General features: G+C 38.7%; 1 protein-coding gene across 1 annotated transcript in view; it reads left to right on the forward strand.

The window, feature by feature from the left end:
• The window catches only part of UNC80 (unc-80 homolog, NALCN channel complex subunit), a 260,152-nt gene that overhangs the window by 78,894 nt on the left and 159,944 nt on the right, over positions 1 to 21,314 (forward strand). Inside the window, exons 15-22 of the mRNA XM_084998950.1 lie at positions 1,933 to 2,079; positions 5,955 to 6,102; positions 7,811 to 7,959; positions 10,042 to 10,208; positions 10,950 to 11,048; positions 14,843 to 15,051; positions 16,211 to 16,317; positions 17,628 to 17,724. Of these exons, the coding sequence (XP_084855076.1) occupies positions 1,933 to 2,079; positions 5,955 to 6,102; positions 7,811 to 7,959; positions 10,042 to 10,208; positions 10,950 to 11,048; positions 14,843 to 15,051; positions 16,211 to 16,317; positions 17,628 to 17,724 (1,123 nt within the window). The remainder of the gene's footprint in view (positions 1 to 1,932; positions 2,080 to 5,954; positions 6,103 to 7,810; positions 7,960 to 10,041; positions 10,209 to 10,949; positions 11,049 to 14,842; positions 15,052 to 16,210; positions 16,318 to 17,627; positions 17,725 to 21,314) is intronic.

The raw sequence follows: 21,314 nt of genomic DNA on the forward strand, positions 1-21,314 counted from the left end.
GCATGCATGTTTGTATGTGTATGTATGTGTGTATATACATATGTGTATGTTTATATTTATGTGTATTTATGTGTACCTGTGCACATATATGTGTGTATGCGTGTGTGAGTCTTCTGTTTGCAACCACCTGAGCTGTAGAATTTCCAAGAAATAAATTCAAAGAGATATGTAGGCAGGAGCTTTCCTGGGGTGTCTGCTCAGGATCAACATCTTTAAGGTATGAAAGAAGCAGGATGGGGCAGAAGGAGAAGGTGAACAATGTAGTTGTAACAGAGACTGCAGCCCATCACCCAGGGAGCTCCGGAACTGGGATGGCCCTTCAAAGTAATCCCCAGGTCAAGTAGGGAAGCCCACCTTTATACCCCCCCCATCCTTTTTATGCCCCTGACCAGCCATTGGAGGCAAACAGCTGCCAGGAAGCGAGCGTAACCTGGTCAAGGCAGGTCTCTTTAGCTAAGGGCATTGCCTGGAGAGGAACTCAATGAGAGCTATCAGCCATCAATACTTCGAGCAGTTCAGAGAATGAATGTTCAGTGAGTCCAGCACTACACCCACTTTTAGCCTTTGGTTAGAAAAGGAAGACTGCTTACATAACATTAGGGGAGCAGAGAGTCTGCCTCATCACCTAATGAGCAGCACAGGAGGTCTAGATAACCCCATCCCTTTCACACCCTACCCACATCTGAGTACTCTTTCCATGTGGGTGGCCCCAAAGTTTATGTAACAGCCTGACCATATGACAATGGAAAAACCCTTCATGATTTCCAGAGCAATTCTTATTCATGATTTCATTTGTTTGGCACAGTAAACCAATAAAGTAGGAAGGGAAGCTATTAGGCTTCTCCATCACAGATGAGAAAACTGAAGCACAGAGGGATTAGTTAATTCATCTCAAGTCATATGCAATTAAGGGAACAGGCGCTGGATTCTCCAGGCCACAGTGTCTGTGCTGACAGCAGAAAGTCGATAGAAGGACTGAGGAAGGTTGAAGCTTCCCGAAGGTAATTGAAATCTCACACTGGGATCTCTATCATTCCTTAGCAACAGCTTCCTATGCTTCTTTTGAAAATAATTCAAGGAAGTTCATTTTTCTGGAAACTCTCTTTACCACTAAAAACAAGAATTAAATGAGACAAGAGAGAGCATGGTGATAGTTCTCACAATTCTTCTCAGGAGGGCTTCCTATTTAGTCTCAAAGGATGAACCAGGCTGAATATTTACATACTTTTTAAATACTCTCACTCACTTTGCTTGTGCGTAAGTTTTATAACAGCTAAAGTGCAAAATTAGAAAAATCCTCTGAAGGGAGTTCTCCTGTGGCACAGTGGGTTAAGGATCTGGTGTTGTCACTGCAGTGGCTTGGGTTGCTGCTGAGGCTTGGGTTCGATTCTTGGCACGGGAATTTCTGCATGCCACAGACATGGCCAAAAACAAACAAACAAACAAATAAACATAAACAGAAGACGAAAAATCCTCTGAAAATGTCAGAAATTGCCACATGATTTTAAAGTTTCAGCCTTTGATCAGCCTCAGAAATTTAGTAGTAATCCTTGCCTGGTAATATTATCAGAAGCCTGCTGATGAGAGTACTTTCTGGAAAAAGGTAGACCACTCAGTCTCTCTCTAGGCAGTTATTGCGATAGTCTGTTGAGGATATGAGAGCGTGTCTTCTAATTAAGAGGGCTGCATTCATATTCTGTAGCACTAGAGGGTGTTCAAAATGCATAAACATGTTTCTTTCTTGTAAATCACGTTCTAAATTTTTTAAAAGTTAGCTTGCTTGTTTGAGCCCTTGACAATTCCATTTCCCAAATTGCAGGGGCTCACTGTAAAACCTATAAACTTCGTTGAAAAATAAAATAGGATCTTAGTAGCAAAAGAACCTTGGCGACTAAACAGAATCTGCTTTCTTTTCTCATTCGTGGATACTAGGATGAAAATATACCTGTAAGCAACCATAGGCTTGCTCTAACCATGCTCATCAAAATAGTAAAGTCTCTGGGATGTGCCTATGGTTGTGGGGAAGGACACCGAGGGCTCTCTGGAGATCGTCTGAGACACCAGGTATTCCGGGAGAATGTAAGAGAATTAAAGTAGATTCCATTTCCTCTTCCTCTTCCCTCCCTCCAAATTAGGAATGAGTCCTTTGGCAATGAGGGTCAGTGTTCTCTGAAAAATATTGTATTTTGTGGGGGTAATTAATGCCACCTTAAGGTGGGAGAATTCCCACAAGCTGTCTCAAGACATATAAAACCCAGGCTTTAGGAAAACTTAATTGGGAAAACACTTCTGCCTTCTGCCTAGAGCAGGCCAACTCCCAGTTGGTATGAGGGTGGAAAATTGGAATTTGCGAATTATGGTTTGAAAAACATTGCAAAGATGAATACATTGAGCAAGTTTTCGATGGTCTATGACAAATGACTTTTTAATCATCTGCCTGGGTACTATAGAAGCATATTTTATATTAGAAAACTGGACCAAAGTTTAGGACTTAGTTTATTGTTCTTAGAAATGGAAAATGGCCCTTATTGGGACAAAACAGGACTGCAAAAGTAGCCAGACTTTTTCTGGCTGCTTTGTTTGAGAATGAACCCTGCTACTAAATATTTGAGACCATGTCCCTTTGAACTGTGTGAAACTTGAAACTCTGCATTTAGGCTTGCAAAGCATAATTCTGTAATGGAACATGGAAACATAATTCCAGCTCATTTTCATTAGCCTCTGCTGATGGTACCTTTCCCTTCAGACTTGAGCAATAACCCACCTCCATAAGTCTGAGCTGGAACAGTTGCCTACTTTTGAGTTGAAATCATAAGAAACTCATCTCTTAAAAATAAGAGTTTGATGCAAATTTGAGTCCAGGAAACCCTTTGCTATATCTTAGCAGAGTTTTAAGACCATGCCAAATCTAATGCCAGCCTGATTTTCCTTGGTATTAGGTATTGTCATGAAATGTTTACACAGTATTAGCATGCTGAGTTTATCATCTACTTATCTATCCATCCATATATCATTCTTTAATTTACATTCTATTATATTGTATTATATAAGTTTATTATATGTATACGGGGAGGGGAAATTATTCATAGTAATTAACTTTTAAATTCCGAAACTTGCAAACTTTGACCAAGATCTAGATTTTGAGGCCAAAAATTTTTAAAAATCAAAATAATTAGTAATAAGGCAGGAGAAAGCTGACATTGCCATCATCTTTGCACATGTGTATGTATTTTTTGATCTTTAATTTTTAACTATCGCAGTATGAGGGATTGCCTTCAAGTCTAAAACCATACACTTCTCATGCAGGAAACTAACTCCATGAAATGAAATATCAACATAGAAAAGGAAGTGTCATGCTTTAGTTAGAGGTATAAGGCTGGCTCTGACATCAGAACCTATCTTTCTAGACTTGGAGAAAGTAGTTGGATCAGAAGCCACTTGAGAGGCTGTTGTTACTGCTTAGTTCTCCATGTTTTCTTCTCTCAAAAATACCAAACATTTCCTATCGGGATATCTGGTTTTCTGCCTGCTTTCTCAACTTTGTTGATTTACATGGCAACACCTCCATTCCCTAGGAGCCCAGTTGAATACTCATTTTAGAGATCATATTTACTTATCCATTGCTGAATACATCGTCAGAAGAGAAAAATTTAGGACCATGAAGGAAAATATTTAAAAACTATTAAATATTTTTTGAGTCACGTTGCTTTATAGCAGAAACTGGCATAACACTGTAAATCAACTATAATTTTTAAAAAAAGAGAATTTGAAAAATTTTCTGTGGGACTAATTCAAGAAGCTAAAGTTATCCAGATTTCTCTGGCATTGGATTTTTAGAAGTTACTTAACTTTTAGGATATTAAGAGTATTTCTTATCTCTACCAGATCTATACCTCTATTTTTTTTTAAGAAACAGATAATCCTTGTAATGATATTCACCAAAATGCCTAGCTATCTCAGAATGTGTTTCTTAGAAGAATCTAATAATTGGATGTCATTCCCAAATTATTGAAAGGGAGTTCACTCTTTATATCTCTTGGAGAAGTTTAGGTATTCATTCAGAATCAAAATACTTATGCTTTGATATTCCGATTCTTGTTCAAACTTCCCACTGAACTCACTCAGATATTCTAATAGCCTCTAAAGAGTAGATTTGGAATGATGCCTTTTGGGGGTATATTTTACAGAGAAGAAGAAGCACTATACAAACTTCATTTTATAGTAAGCACCATTTATTTTATAAGGAGAAAAAAAGAAAAAACCTACTTGAGATCTGGTAACTAGTAACCTCTCTGGAATAAAAAGACCTAGTTTCCCAATCTTCTAGGACTTAGTAAAGGAAAAAATTAAAAAAAAAATCAATCTACCTGACTTTGTGATACAGATGGTGAGACAATAACAAGGTCACACCAAGAAGCTCACTGCTAATTACAAGTTTCAGCTTTTTATAATCTTTCTTTCTCCTCTCAAGATTTCCAAGAATTTCTCTGGGCCTTGGTTTGTCAAAATTGTTATGTAACTTAAATTTTCTTCTGAGTCACTATTAAGAGCCCACCAGTAAGGTCCTAATTCTCAGGGGTGACCTTCCCTGATCTAACTTCCTTGCTTATGCCTGGTTGTCCAAATTTCTCCACCTTCCATAAGGTTGATCCAGCCCTGACTCCTGTCTTGATCTTTAACTTTTTACCCTCATCCCAGGTCCTCTCTTATTTTCGCATTTCATTCCATTGTTACAGACTTTCATTTTTATGCAGACCTTGTCTTTCACAAGATTTCAACTACTCTCTGTTATCAGTCATCTTAAATCCTTTCTGGAAGTGGGTAGTATCTAAATATATGTTCTCCAATGATTGTTATTGAAACTATTCCTGAGACTACTGCATCGTAGGAGAAATAACCACTATGAGGAGGCAAGATCCTTGTTTCTCATTTTAGCCCTGCTGTGAAACTTGATGTATCAGCTTGGGCCAAGTCCTTAACTTCTTTGAACCTCAGTTTCCTCCCTTGTAATATAGGAATACTCTTCAAATCACAGAGAATATTTGAAAGTCAAATGTTGTTATGCACTTACAAACAAGAAATGTGTTTTTAAACAGCAAAGCACTGTACAAATTGATTTTTCTCTCAATAGTAGGAGATGGTTAGGGGGCCCCCTAGGGGTCAAAGATAGTATCAGCACATTCTGTGCATCGCCTTCTTCAGCCAATGATTCTGATTTTATTTGTTCTGATGATGGGGATTATCCCCTTTCCTTTTGCCAGATGTCAAAATTATTTGCTGGATCACAAGAAATATATTTTTGAGTAGCAGAGCCTAGAGAATGGCCAATTGTTTTTCATATCCTTAAGGCCACCCTCTAGTTAAGTACCAAACTTCCACACTCAAATGCAGACATATAAATAAACAAACTAGACTTGCCTTTATTTTATGCCTCTTTCAGGTTTCAAGGATCTTTCCTTCCTGGCCATATAAGAGGACTCTGGATAAGCACTTCCTGCAGCCCCCTCACACCATCCATTAAATCCACTTAAATTCAAAATAGCTGAACTTGGGAGTGGCCTGCTTTTTCCTATTGCACAAAACCTTTGAGGTTTTCTAAACCTTGATTACCAATCCTATTACCTACCTCTATTTTACACTTTGAGTTTTTTCATTGACATCTTAAAATCTTGATCTTGGTGAAAATACCAAGCTACTTCTGGGACAGCATTAGCCCTTAGTTTGGGATTTTTCCTGAGGAACCACCCTGCTCAGAAGTAATCTCCCTGGTATGACTCAGCCTATTTCTGCCCACTTCATTCTCTGATGAGATGGGCTGGCAGGCGTGGTGGGCACCAGCCAGCAGGGGTGGATGATGGAAGCCTTTGCTTTCCAAAGGCTTCTGTCCCAGTCCAGTGGTATCCCTAGCTTAAGCTGGTACCTGTGACGTCTTCACTTTTCTTCCTTCCTTGCAGGCCCAGAACTGCCTCACTAAGTTATACAAGCTAGATAAGATGCAGTTCCGACAAACCATGAGGGACTATGTGAACAAGGACTCTCTCAATAACGTAGTGGACTTCTTGCATGCTTTGCTAGGATTTTGTATGGAGCCGGTCACTGACAGTAAGTAAAGCTGCACCGAGTTCTAGGAGAGATCGCTGGGAGGCGAAGCAGGTAGCATTTTAGAGACACCCTAAACTTGTGGGGATAGAATTGAAAGGAAAAGGTACCTCTGTGTGTGTGTGTCTGCGTACTCTTTGTATGTGCATGAATAATAAAGTAGAAACACGAAAAGCCTGCACATCACCTTTGATGGCACATTTTGGAGGCTTTCTAAGGACAACTTAGCTCAGCAATGAGGAATCTGGTAAAGCTGTGGCATCCTCATCTGTAGCCTCTCCATCCTCACAATCCACTCATGGCCCTCCTCTCTCTCACATGACCTCCTGTTGTGTGACTGCTAAGGCCGAGATCAAGGAACAAGGGAATATATCCATTTGTTCAACAGATATGAAATCAACTCCTTTTATGTGCCAGGCATAGTGCTTGGTGATGTTTTTCACAAAATAAAACAGGAAAGGGGAAAAAATGACTACAGTAAATATAATAGTAACATAGTTTTGATATGCACATATACTGAATTTAAAAAAAAAAGGGCCAAGGGATCTATAGATAGGCTCATACACTACTTTACAGTTTCATGGCTTTAATGAAACTCCAGTATAGACAGCTATGTTATAGGGTGGGGCAGGGGGCAACCAGCAAACACAAATTGCATCTGTAATAAATGAACCTTCAATAGTATCTGAATGCAAATGCAAATGAATTGAAGGTAATGTATAAAGTCTGAGTTGAGTAAGAGATACATTTTAATGAGAGCCTGGGAAGGAGAAACTTCTTAGTATAGGCTTTTATTGTTTATTTTATTATATGTGTGATATTAGTTGATTAATTTGTAATGGAGCTATAGTTGATGGATTTAAAAACAGCTTCTCTGTGTGTATCCCTGGCTATGTTTGCTTTTCACATTAATGGAAAATATTATTCTCCTGTAGAGTACCTGAAATAATCTGTTATTGAAGTTGTTTTAAGCCAAGCACATGATAAATTTAAGTAACAATGAAGTAAGAATTGTAGTTGAGGGACCATTTAATAGTTCATTTTTTAAAAATTAATCACCTATTTTAAAACTTTTTAAGGAGTTCCTGTTGTGGCTCAGTAGCTTAAGGACCTGATGTCTCTCTGGGGAATGTGGGTTCAATCCCTGGCCTCCCTCAGTGGGTTAAGGATCTGGCAGTGTAGGCGGTAGCTGTAGTCCCAATTCAACCTCTAGCCTGGAAACTTCCATGTGCTGCCAGTGTAACAGTAACATAATAACAAGTAAAAAAATTTAAAAAATAATAATAAAAAAATAAAAACTACTACACAGCACAGGGAAATGTGTGTAATTGGGTCACTTTGCTATACAACAGAGATTAAAGAAACATTGTAAGTTAACTATACTTTAATAAAAATAAATAAATAATAAAAACTACTTAAGTTTAAAAGATTCTCTTAGGGTCAACAGTGAATTCTTTTTGTTGCCAGAATTGATCAATTAAAACATTCTACAAAGTGAAGGAATATGTCATACTAAAGACTCTGAAGGAGACTGTGAGGTGTTTATCTCCAAGTCCTCCTAGAGATGATCAACCCAGGGGTATCTTCAGTCCTCTGATTCTGTGTTTTATGTAACCCTTCAGTCATTCCTGGGTGCCAGGTACTTCATTACTTCTTTAAACTGTATAGCCAGATGCAAACACAGCCTTTAACCGGTGCCTTTGTATTCCAGACAAGGCTGGGTTTGGAAATAATTTCACCACGGTGGACAACAAATCGACAGCCCAGAATGTGGAAGGCATCATCGTCAGCGCCATGTTTAAATCCCTCATCACACGCTGCGCCTCAACGACACATGAATTGCACAGCCCTGAGAATCTGGTGAGATGCTCACCTCTTCTTCCCACAGGAGTTCTAGTCTTATGTCATGGCCCTGAGAAGGAGAACTTGAAATCTTTCAAGTTAAATGTCTATTTTCCCAACATCACTGGTAACTCATGGTGAAAACTCAGCAACACATTTCCCCTCCCTGATACTGGTTATCCTACCTGCAAAGTGGCTTATCTCACCTATCTCAGACGTTCTGTGGTAGTTGGTGAAATAGTTGCAAGTTACTTTGAACCTTTCAGAAAGAAGATGCTTAGAGCCCAGATGTTGGCTCATGAAACATTGAAGAATGTTACATCAAGCCTTTTTTTTTGAGACCATACTTACTTTAAAAATTAATGTGAATATGCTGCTGAAATTGATTTTGTCTTCTTTTATTGAACACTGTAATCTTTTAGCTACTCTTCATAAAAGACTGTTAATTAAACCACTGAAGCCACAAGTAGAGAGAGGCTATAAAAGGTTAGTGCTTAATTGCTACCAAGGAGATTGTGGTTTGGAATTCTAAACTGTAGATTAAGATAGACACATCTGAATGACTAGATGAATTCAGGTCTCTCTGGGGAGTAAAGGAGCATTTCTCTGTCTTACCAATCTGTTAGCTATTAGGATGCCTTATGTAGAAATCAGCACATTTACACATATGGACACTATCTCCTGGTCTCCCTAATTCAAATAAATTGTTTTAATCTATTCTAAACCACTGAAACTAGGTATTCACTTAACTTGAGATGAACAGAACAAAATCCCAAACCAAGCAGAGTTTAATTTTGCTGAATGTTGAAGCCATCCCAGCAAGGTTCTTGGAGCTTGAGAATAACTTGGGTGCCTTCCATGCATTCAGTTTGGTCCTGGGAAGAAGTAATTTGACAAATTGATGATAGTATATGCGAGCTCTTATAACTCTTAGCCTACAAATTCACATATAGAGAAATACTATATTTCTTAATTTTCTTTACATCAACTTAAGTTTGGCTTTGAACCCCCATTCCACCCTGAACCTAAGTCATTCTTGGGTATCCAAACTTCACAGAATGGGGCAAAGATCCCCAAGTCTTAGCTAGAACCCAGGGCCTAGTAAGGCTTCATCTGCTTCATTTAATTAGTCCATACCTATTAGTTTACATAGTGCTCTCTGCTGCTTAGAAATCGGCAGTGTAGTGAGTTTGGAACCCTTGCTTTCTGAGGTCTTTCTTTCCTTGGAGGAGCTTCTGAATTGAAGGGAGGGCATAGAGCCTTGATGCCCACAGGACCCAAAGGACACTCTGTTTTCTTTAATGGCCCTTCCATCTGCTTTTCTAAAGATCATGGGCATAATTATCCCACTGGTCTTAGGTTTTGAAACCAAAGCTATAAGGTAAGTATTTTTTAGGCTTCTGTGTTCTTCTTTGTCATGAACCTTTCCTAAGACAAGGGCTATAGTATCAGCCTCCTTGAAGAGAGAGGGGAAAATGGTTAATAGCTTTAAAAAAAAGTTCTTATGTATTATTAAATGTGCTAAGAGCCGTGTGTCATCTTAAGTTCATAGTCAAGTTCATGTTCAAATAGGCTACAACATACATACTATTCATTAAATCTGTGTCACAAAAAGCATCATCCTTGAATATCAGGCTCTGTTAAAAGTGTCTAGAAGACTTAGCATATTTTGTCACAATGATGAAGAAAATGTGGAGAAAATGATCAGTGACTGAAATCTCTAGTCTTAGACAAAATTCTGATTGCCTTTTTTTTGCAGGCATCTCTTCAGAAGTCACAATTAAGAGAGAAAATTAAAAACTTGGGAATCCAGTGGTTAAAAGTATAAATTGATGCCTTTCTAATGATACAGCCAACTTTCTGAATATGAAGCATGGTAACCATCCCTTTTCATGCTAAGGATGACAGGCAAGGTTCTTGGTAATGCTACCATAGGAACAATGGAAGGGCAGGAAGGGCTTTGCTCTAGTCATCTGTTTTTCTTTAATGGTTCTAGTTCTCATCCAAGTGAAGAGAATTTTCTCCTCCTCTTCCTAAGAAAACCATTTAATCATACAACTATCTTTCTTTCCCCACACTTTCCTTCTTGCCTCCAAACAGGGACTGTATTGTGACATCCGCCAGCTGGTCCAGTTTATCAAAGAGGCCCATGGGAATGTCTTCAGGAGAGTGGCCCTCAGTGCTTTGCTTGACAGTGCTGAGAAGTTGGCACCAGGGAAAAAGGTGGAGGAAAATGAACCAGAATCTAAGCCTGGAGGTGGTAAAAGGTTGGAAGCTTGAGTTCTCTGAATATTAGGATTTGCCTATGTCTGTAAAATATAATCTTCTCTTATACTGTCCATGTAGTTCCCCACACGGTATGTAACTCCAATGCAGGCATGGGGAACTATCTTGCATAAGTGGTGTCTGGTGGTGGCTCAGATGTAGCTTAGAAAAGAGGGTTTACTATCAAATGCTGCCTCTGTATGAATCAGAGCTCAATTGATCCCCAACTTTCATACTCTTGAACCTCACTCCATAACTCTTAATTATATGGTAAAATGCTATCTGTGTTTTAGTCCCTTCTATAGATAACTTACATTTTTGTCCAGAAAGGAAAAGCAATTACTGATATGGTAGCATCCTGTTCAGTAAGTAATATTTTTAACATGGAGAAAGGCAAAATCCTGAGCAGTACCCCATTATTTTTTCTTCTAGTAAACATTGATTTATTGTATGCCTGTTCTATAAGAAATTCCACTTACAAGGATTAGAAGAAATGCCTAAACTTAAAATCCCCCTGTAATTAATAGCTCTGTCTGCAATGGTGGTGGTATCCTTAAGCAATAAGGTAGCTATATCGTGAGTCCAATGGTAGGATATAAATTCCATACCAACATAGACTCATGGGGGTATAGGGTTAGCAAACCATTTGGATTGTCTATAACAGAGTATTTTGCTTTATAAAGTATATGAAGTACTGAAGTGTCTTGCTCTGTTGTGATTGGTGAAATGCACCATTTACCTAGGTCAGAGGCAGGGAGCATTGCGGATAAAGGCCAGGTGACCTCTGCTCCTGAGGAATGTCGCAGCTTCATGTCCGGTCGCCCCTCTCAAACTCCAGAGCAGTAAGTAGCATTGGTTTTGCCTCCAGTGCAGTGGGCTGAGCACTTCCCACTGGAAAAAATTCTATTTTTCAAGCTTCTTTGTTTGTTTTTCATTTCTGTTGAACTTCTCCTTGCTTCTGTCCTTTACTTTTCATTCCAAAGCCACTATGGGCCAAATCACAAATAATCAACCCCATGCTTATAGGAAGCCTCCCTCGCTGCCTTTCCCCCTTCCAGTCTCTACCCCATTTGTGCCTTTCACGTATAATCCTGCAGATAAATCTTGAAACAGCATGTGTATCAGGTGGCCTGGGATGTCATCCACTTTCTTGCCTAAAAGCACTTAGAAATCATTTGTAACTGTCTCTATGGTCAATGAAGCTTTTCCAGGAATAACTAAGATGGTCTTCTCTCCTGTCTGGCTTTAGCTAAAACATAGATTCTTCTCTACTTTACATGGGTCCTCTCCTGAGATCCATTCCAGTGCCCTCTGGAATGGATCTCCACTTTTTAAAATGGCAAAATCGGGAGTTCCCGTCGTGGCACAGTGGTTAACGAATCCGACTAGGAACCATGAGGTTGCGGGTTCGATCCCTGCCCTTGCTCAGTGGGTTAATGATCCGGCGTTGCCATGAGCTGTGGTGTAGGTCGCAGATGCGGCTCGGATCCCGCGTTGCTGTGGCTCTGGCATAGGCTGGCAGCTACAGCTCCGATTAGACCCCTAGCCTGGGAACCTCCATATGCCGCGGGAGCAGCCCAAGAAATGGCAAAAGGACAAAAAAAAAAAGGCAAAATCAAGAGTATCATGACTATAGCAGCCCCAGAAGACATGAAGATTACTGTACACTCTAAATAGTCAATCTAGTTCTATGCAAGGCTCATTTATATTCATTCTTCTTTTGAGAATTATTTACCCACAGTAGCATGGTCAATATTTAAAATAATGATCATTTTAGGTATACCCTTCTACTCCCCCAAACCCTGACTTAAATGATCATCCTTCCAGAAATTCTGCAAGATATTCTAGGTTTTATGGTATCCCATTTCCATAGTAAAGGAAATCACAGGCTACAGATAGAAACTTGGTAACCCTCAACAAGCAAACAAAACCTTCAAAGACTGAAAAGCCTGTAAATTCTTACAGTCCTTCAAAATCTTAGAAACTGCCCTTAAATGGGTGGATCAAAATAAGGAAAAGGTAATTCAACTCCATGGATCTAGTGGCCATGTGAATTTTTACTTAGCATTACAGCCCTAATGCCTAGATGGGGCTTGGCCCATAGTAGGCACTTAATATATATTTCAAGAATAAATGAATGGCAGTCAGTCAATGAAAGAATGGACGTGTCAAGATACCATTATACCTTTGTCTTCTTTAATTTCTGTTCTCAAGATTGAGGTTTTGTTTTTCCTTTAAGGAAGTCTTTAAGAGCATAATAAAAATCCAAACATAAGCTCTAAGGGGGAAAAAAATGTGAGATGCAAAGTTCTGTACCTGAATAACCACAAGACTAGTTAAAAGTCCTTACATACAGAATCTGTCCAAAAAAGGAGAGAGGACTTTTTTTTTCCCCAAAAAATAACACTAACAACTACCGAGCTAATCTGAACCATGAGAATGATTTAATAGGTAAACTAGATTTAAAACATAAAACCATTTACCTTGATAGATGATTTAGTTTTCTAGATTGCAAAATAGTTTCTCTCTGAAGTATTCTGTAAACACCACCTAATTTCTTAGCGTTTAGCACATGACTGTCCTTTTGCTTGAATGAAGTTACCTGTTTTAATATGCCTCTACATAAAAATTTCCACTTGGAGGGGATATCATAGAATGCCAAATATGGGACATTTCCCTGATCTGAGTGAGTCCAGGAGATGAGCACAACACATGGCCTCTGTTCAGCACTGCAGGAAGGTGGGCAGGGGATCCTGGCTCTTCCTCTATCTCTCTTCCACTCCCCTCCTCTTCATGCCCTTTGCTTCTCCTTTTTCCTTTTTAAATAAAAACCACACTAACTGAGCGATAGTAAAAGCAGTTTCATATGCCCTTCTCTGAAACGTGTGATTGATACACACCCATTGGACAAAGCCAATGTGGCACTTTTTCATAAAGCTGATCAATAAGAGCCTCCCTGGATATTTCCCGACTCAGAACATGTAGGCATTTACTCATCATTGTCTCGCACATTCCCCAAAGGTAAGAAATGCTTCCTACACTGTGATCATTTGATAAAAATAACAAGGAAGTCAAATTCTAAAACACTGATTTAAATTCACACCATGTTTTATGAACAGAATGTCCTAAATTAAAATAATTAAAGATACTTAGTACTCTGATGAGATTTTGAGAGAGAAACTACATCTCCATAGAAATGTCTCCAGAAAATGATTGCTTTACACAATACTGTCAGATTTCAGGTAGATCCCATATTTAACCCCAAAGCTTAAAAGCAAATCATTGCCTAAAATCATCCAAGCAAATCTGACATTACCTATAACCTTTTCTTTGCACATTACCAAAGTAATATATGTTGTTCAAGTTTTCAAATGTGGAAAACAAGTATAGAGGAAAAATAATTTTAAAATCAAAATACCTCAACTAGAGATAACTGCTGTAAATTCTTGGTGTAGTATGTTGGGTGCATATTTGAGCACGTATACACACAAGCTTACACACAGACATATACTCACATGTGTGCTTTTTGAAGCTAACCTGGCAATATCCTATTTAATCCATTTGATCTCTGCCTTTTAACTTTGCAATATATCATCAAAATATCCTATGTCACTAATCTTCTGAAAATAGTATTTTAAGGACTACAGGGGATTCTATCATATGGAAGTCCTATCAGCTGTTTCCCTAGAGTTGAATTTTGAGACTGTTTTGTTTTCTTAACATTACCTGTAAACCTCAGTGAGTATTTGACCTTCTTGAACCTGCATCTTAGTATATTATCCCATCATTTCCTTGGAATAACTTTCTGAAAGTGGAATCTGTCATGGGAAGAAACATAGACTTTGGATAACATATTACCAGAAAGGTTGAATTAGTCTATCTCATCATGGCATACGATAGCACCATTGCTTTCTCAATTCAACTGGCCTTTTAAAAAAAAATTCCTAGTGAGATTAAACTCTGCATTCTATTGGTCATTTTTTCATCTTGTGAAATGCTCTAGTGAAAAATCCCTTTAGAGATGTTCCCATTTGTCTTTTTGAGTCAGACCAATCTTTTTTTTTTTCTTTTAAACCTTAAGTTTCTTTGACTTAAGAAAGCTAAATAACCAGGCCATATGAAATAACTTAGTGAAAAATTGTGGGATGATGCATGTGTGTGTGTGGTGTGTGGTGATTGCATTTTATTTATTCTTGCATTCAAGTATTTTTGTGAGTTTATTTAGTGCCAAAAATTATAGTGTTCTGGGGTTGGGGTGAGGATTAAGATAAGGTACTGCACACGTCTCAGGGAGCTTTCACAAAAGTTAAATATTTACCATCACTGTAAGTGCCTCTGCTGTTATGACTCACACTTGCCGATGAATACCTGCAATAATATTGAGTCTTTTTATTATGGTTGAAAAAAATGATCACCGCAGTTTGACAGCCGAGACATGACTATTTTCAAGCAGAGCTTAGAGAGTCAACCTTGGTCTCCCTCCTTTCCCTCCCACTCTGCCTCTCCCTAAATCCCAGCCCATCACAGATCATCCTGCATGATTCACCTAAATGTCACTGGCAGGAGTTTGAAAGAAATTTAAGGGAAATTCACATGTGCTGTTAGACACTGAACCCTCCCCTCTGCTTGCTCTCAGCGATGAACAAATGCAAGGGGGAAACCTGGGGCGGAAAGATTTCTGGCGCAAGATGTTCAAATCCCAAAGTGCAGCAAGTGACACCAGCAGCCAGTCTGAGCAGGACACTTCGGAATGCACGACTGCCCATTCAGGGACCACTTCTGACCGGCGCGCCCGCTCACGGTCCCGCAGAATTTCCCTCCGGAAGAAGCTTAAACTCCCCATAGGTAAAAGTATGTCTGTATTTATTTTATGGTTCTCTTATTCCTGCCATGTCTTCAATTCAATTCACAATCAAAACAGAGCAACACATGAAAGGGTAGAGAGAGGGAAAACTTTCAAGTCACAAAGCATAGGCAGACTCCTTCCTTCCTTCCTTCCTTCATTCTTTTCTTCAGCAGATATTTCTCAAACCTCTGCTATGTGCTACTATGGTGTGCAGACACTGTCCTAGGCTTACAGGGATTAAATGGTGAGCAGAATTACACCTGACTTTGCTGACCTTAAAATCTATTAGGGATGACAGTTCCTAAAGCAGATAATCATACAACTAAGTAGAGCTGCAAACTATGGATTTTATAAAGAAACATAGGTAGTACTCTTAAGGCATGCAACAATGAGACCCTGGCTTAAATGGAGGGAGGAGGCAGGAATCAAGGAAGGCTTCCTGGAGGAAGCAACAGTAAGATCTTCAGGATACCTAGGAGAAGGAGGGAGGAGGCACTCCAGGTGGTAGCAGGATAATGTACAAAGGTATTAGGAGGGAGGGATGTGGGAAAACCGAGACAGGAGTGGCTGCATAACTATGGTGGAGCCATGGGGACCAGAGTGGGAGCCTTGTGGGTCAGGTTGGCTCTTATCAGCCTTACCTACAGAGCCCAGGCAGGGTGTTGAACAGGTGATAACATAAGCAGGTAAACTTTCTTCTAAAACATAACTGCATGGAAAACATGTTGGAGGGAGCATGAGTACATAAGGGGGACCAGATAGAAAGTTGCCTAGTGGTCCAGGAAGGAGTGATGGTAGCTTGGACTGAGTGACCATGTAAATGGACAGGAGTGGACATATTTGAGACGCACTTAGGAGGTAAAGTCAACAGGACTTAACAGAAGATGTGAAAGTTGTCAAGCAGAACTATATGGATTATGGTTTAATCACCCAGGAGGCCCAGGTTCTTGTCATCCTGAACTTGGTCATGTAATTTTATAATCCAATACTGGACTATTTTTATTCAAAGCATGTACATTTCAAAAACAATTTGTTTTCACTTTTATTTATATCAGGCCATGTAACTTTCATTGCTTGTTGGGCACATGCTGATATTTTTGTTTAACCCATTTGGGAGAAAATGCTATATGGTCTAATTCTTTAAAAATTATTAAATAGGAAACTGGCTGAAACGATCCTCCCTCTCGGGCCTGGCAGATGGCGTGGAGGACCTCCTGGACATTAGCTCTGTAGACCGCCTGTCTTTTATCCGGCAGAGCTCCAAGGTAAACAGGACGTTACTTACATAAGAGAATGTTGGAATCACTGATTGGAAAATATCAGGGCTGGAAAACACTAAACACCTGGAAGGGCCAAAATTAGGAAGAGCTTAGGAAATTCTCTTCAAGTTAAGTAAGTTTTGGAAACTTAAATGAGCAATGGAAACTAATATGTCTTGGTAGTGGGCAATCATAGAAAGGAAAAAAGTGACGCAAATTTTAAATAAAATTATAATGCAGATATAGAGAGGTATATGAGTATTAATTCCCAGCTTCATGTAACTTTTAGCACACGTGTGAAATCCTAATATCTCTAGCTCCTATTCAAGATAGGTAATTGTATAGTGATTCCTTTTACACACACACACACACACCTGCCTTCCCTACTTTTTATACCATCTGAACCATTCTCCACTGAAAAGAACAAAGAAGCCCAGGATAACTTTTCCCACTAAGTGCCCCTCATAATACTGCTAAGCATCAGAGTAGCATGCACTTTGGGAAAAAGCTCATGATTCTTAGTGAAATCCATTTCTGTTAAGAGTCTTTCCTGTGGCTGATTTAGAGCCTGGTCTCTGTCATTTTCAGCTTGTAATAAGAACAACATTTCTTTATATACAAATTATTTGCTTACGCTCTTTATTCTTTGTATCTCACTAAAATCAGTTTTCTTCTATCTGTTTTAAAAGTAATATTTTGAAGTCCTAAAAAGAATATAGCAACATTATAAGATTTTTAGAAGATATATTTATAATTCTTTCTTCATATTCTCCTTGCTAAAAAATTGGCCAAGCATTTGAGAGTCTGTGAGGCCCATAGCTTCCTTGCTTTACTGAAAACAAACACATTTTAATTGTTGGGGGAAATCTATGTTATTATACTTTAATTACCATACACATTATCAGTTAATTTATACTGTCTCTTCCATAGAGATTTGAAGTCTTCTACTTGGCTTTTACTTTCACTTGATGTGGTGCTGTTTATAAAGGGTGAATATGACTTCATAAATTTGAGTTTGGACTTTACCAGAATTAAACTCTAAGAATATCTCAATTGTTTATTAAGTTATTTCATGGTGCCTGATTATTTCACTTTCAATCTATGACCGAGACTCTTCTTTAAATTATAGTTATGAGTGATATCCGTTTTGGCACATGAGAATAAACTGTACAGATGAGCTAACCAGATGTAGAAGTCAGAAGAAATTAAGTAACCTTAATATTCTAAGCAACTTATTTTTCATGGTAAAGGTTAATATAAGCGTAAGGAATTTCCTTTGAATTGAGTTCCCTGACTACTTTCCTTTTTTGCCTCAGGTAAAATTCACCAGTGCTGTGAAGCTTTCTGAAGGTGGGCCAGGGAGTGGAATGGAAAATGGAAGAGACGAAGAAGAGAATTTCTTCAAGCGTCTTGGTAAATGTTACTTGGCCTAAGAATTATATGCAAGTTTCATCACACAGAACAAACATTCGATTAGATAAAATGATCCAGCTTCTCTTTCCATTGATTTCTCCTTCATTTCCTTCTCATATGTATGTTGTTTGTCCTACTATTTATAGTTTCTCTATTTGTTATCAGTTTGGTTCAGTAGATATTTATGGAAGTCCTATTGTGTGCCTCATTCTCTAGTGAACCCTGAGTGTACAAAGAATAAGCCAGAGCCCTTTTCTTCTACCTTTCTGGCCTTTATTAAAATCTGAGAGTTTTAAAGAACTCTCAGATATCCTTTTATCCACCCACCTATCTGCTTAGGAATTCTGCCTATTATATCTCTGACAGGTGGCCAGCCACCCACTGAGGGGGAGTTTATTGCTTTACAAAGCAACCTGTTCCAGAACTAGACAGCTTTAATTGTTAGAAAGTCTTTCCTTATGTTCTGAAAATATACCTATCCATAAATTTGACTCATTGGTCCTAGTTATGATATCTTTAGCCACACACCCACACATCCACATACTCACACACACTCACTCATAAGCACATAATAACACATAATGTTGTTTCACCTGTTATCCATTTTATATTCTCTTCTTTGGTCTCACTTCTACTGGTTAAATATTGTTGATTCCTTTCTGATCACCACTCTGATTCCATTTTACTATGTATTCTAATTAGATGATGTGTTTTACAAAACGTGGTACTTCAAATGGAATGCAGTATACTATATTTGGTTTTTTTTTTTTTTTTTTTTTTTTTTTTTTTTTTTTTTTTTTTTAATTTTATTTTCCCACTGTACAGCAAGGGGGTCAGGTTATCCTTACATGTATACGTTACAATTACAGTTTTTCCCCCACCATTTCTTCTGTTGCAACATGAGTATCTAGACATAGTTCTCAATGCTATTCAGCGGGATCTCCTTGTAAATCTATTCTAAGTTGTGTCTGATAAGCCCAAGCTCCCGATCCCTCCCACTCCCTCCCCCTCCCATCAGGCAACCACAAGTCTCTTCTCCAAGTCCATGATTGATTTTCTTTTCTGAGGAGATGTTCATTTGTGCTGGATATTAGATTCCAGTTATAAGTGATGTCATATGGTATTTGTCTTTGTCTTTCTGGCTCATTTCACTCAGGATGAGATTCTCTAGTTCCATCCATGTTGCTGCAAATGGCATTATGTCATCCTTTTTTATGGCTGAGTAGTATTCCATCGTGTATATATACCACATCTTCCGAATCCAATCCTCTGTCGATGGACATTTGGATTGTTTCCATGTCCTGGCTATTGTGAATAGTGCTGCAATGAACATGCGGGTGCATGTGTCTCTTTTAAGTAGAGCTTTGTCCGGATAGATGCCCAAGAGTGGGATTGCGGGGTCATATGGAAGTTCTATGTATAGATTTCTAAGGTATCTCCAAACTGTTCTCCATAGTGGCTGTACCAGTTTACATTCCCACCAACAGTGCAGGAGGGTTCCCTTTTCTCCACAGCCCCTCCAGCACTTGTTATTTGTGGATTTATTAATGATGGCCATTCTGACTGGTGTGAGGTGGTATCTCATGGTAGTTTTGATTTGCATTTCTCTTATAATCAGCGATGTTGAGCATTTTTTCATGTGTTTGTTGGCCATCTGTATATCTTCTTTGGAGAAATGTCTACCCAGGTCTTTTGCCCATTTTTCCATTGATTGATTGGTTTTTTTGCTGTTGAGTTGTATAAGTTGCTTGTATATTCTAGAGATTAAGCCCTTGTCAGTTGCATCATTTGAAACTATTTTCTCCCATTCTGTAAGTTGTCTTTTTGTTTTCTTTTGGGTTTCCTTTGCTGTGCAAAAGCTTTTCAGTTTGATGAGGTCCCATGGGTTTATTTTTGCTCTAATTTCTATTGCTTTGGGAGACTGACCTGAGAAAATATTCATGATGTTGATGTCAGAGAGTGTTTTGCCTATGTTTTCTTCTAGGAGTTTGATGGTGTCCTGTCGTATATTTAAGTCTTTCAGCCATTTGGAGTTTATTTTTGTGCATGGTGTGAGGGTGTGTTCTAGTTTCATTGCTTTGCATGCAGCTGTCCAGGTTTCCCAGCAATGCTTGCTGAATAGACTTTCCTTTTCCCATTTGATGTTCTTGCCTCCCTTGTCAAAGATTAATTGACCATAGGTGTCAGGGTTAATTTCCAGATTCTCTATTCTGTTCCATTGGTCTGTCTGTCTGTTTTGATACCAGTACCACACTGTTTTGATGACTGTGGCTTTGTGGTATTTCTTGAAGTCTGGGAGAGTGATGCCTCCTGCTTGGTTTTTGTTTCTCAGGATTGCTTTGGCGATTCTCGGTCTTTTGTGGTTCCATATAAATGTTTGGATTGTTTGTTCTAGTTCTGTGAAAAATGTCATGGGTAATTTGATAGGGATTGCATTGAATCTGTAGATTGCTTTGGGTAGGATGGCCATTTTCACAATATTGATTTTTCCAATCCAGGAACATGGAATATCTTTCCATTTTTTTACATCTTCTTTGATTTCTTTGATTAAGGTTTTATAGTTCTCGGCATATAGGTCCTTTACCTCTTTGGTTAGGTGTATTCCGAGGTATTTGATTTTGTGAGGTACAATTTTAAAAGGTATCGTATTTTTGTATTCCTTTTCTAATGCTTCATTGCTGGTATACAGAAATGCAACTGACTTCTGAATGTTAATCTTATATCCTGCCACTTTGCTGAATTTATTAATCAGTTCAAGGAGTTTTGGGGTTGAGTCCTTAGGGTTTTCTAGGTATAGAATCATGTCATCTGCATACAGTGACAGTTTGATCTCTTCTCTTCCTATATGGATGCCTTTGATTTCTTTTGTTTGTCTAATTGCTGTGGCTAAGACTTCCAAAACTATGTTGAAGAGCAGTGGTGAGAGTGGGCATCCCTGTCTTGTTCCAGATTTGAGTGAGAAGGCTTTCAGTTTTTCCCCATTGAGGATTATATTTGCTGTGGGTTTATCATAAATGGCTTTGATTATATTCAGGAATGTTCCCTCTATACCCACTTTGGCGAGGGTCTTGATCATGAATGGATGTTGAACTTTGTCAAATGCTTTTTCTGCATCTATTGAGATGATCATATGATTTTTGACTTTTTTTTTGTTAATGTGGTGTATGATGTTGATTGATTTGCGTATGTTGAACCATCCTTGTGAACCTGGGATGAACCCAACCTGGTCATGGTGTATAATTTTTTTGATATGTTGTTGGATTCGGTTGGCTAAGATTTTGTTGAGAATTTTTGCATCTATATTCATCAATGATATTGGGCGATAGTTTTCTTTTTTGGTGGTATCTCTGCCTGGTTTTGGAATGAGGGTGATGGTGGCCTCATAGAATGTCTTTGGGAGTATTCCTTCTTCTTCAACCTTTTGAAAGAGTTTAAGGAGGATGGGCACCAATTCCTCTTTATATGTTTGATAGAATTCACCTGTGAAGCCATCTGGTCCTGGGCTTTTATTTGTAGGGAGTGCTTTTATGACCTCTTCAATTTCATTTCTGGTGATTGGTCTGTTCAGTTGGTCTGTTTCTGCTTGATTC

This window comes from Sus scrofa, chromosome 15 (genome assembly GCF_054392235.1).
Source record: "Sus scrofa isolate SSC_HxYL_T2T_F1_AM1 chromosome 15, Sscrofa_HxYL_maternal_Yorkshire_Landrace_v2.0, whole genome shotgun sequence".
Taxonomy (NCBI): domain Eukaryota; kingdom Metazoa; phylum Chordata; class Mammalia; order Artiodactyla; family Suidae; genus Sus; species Sus scrofa.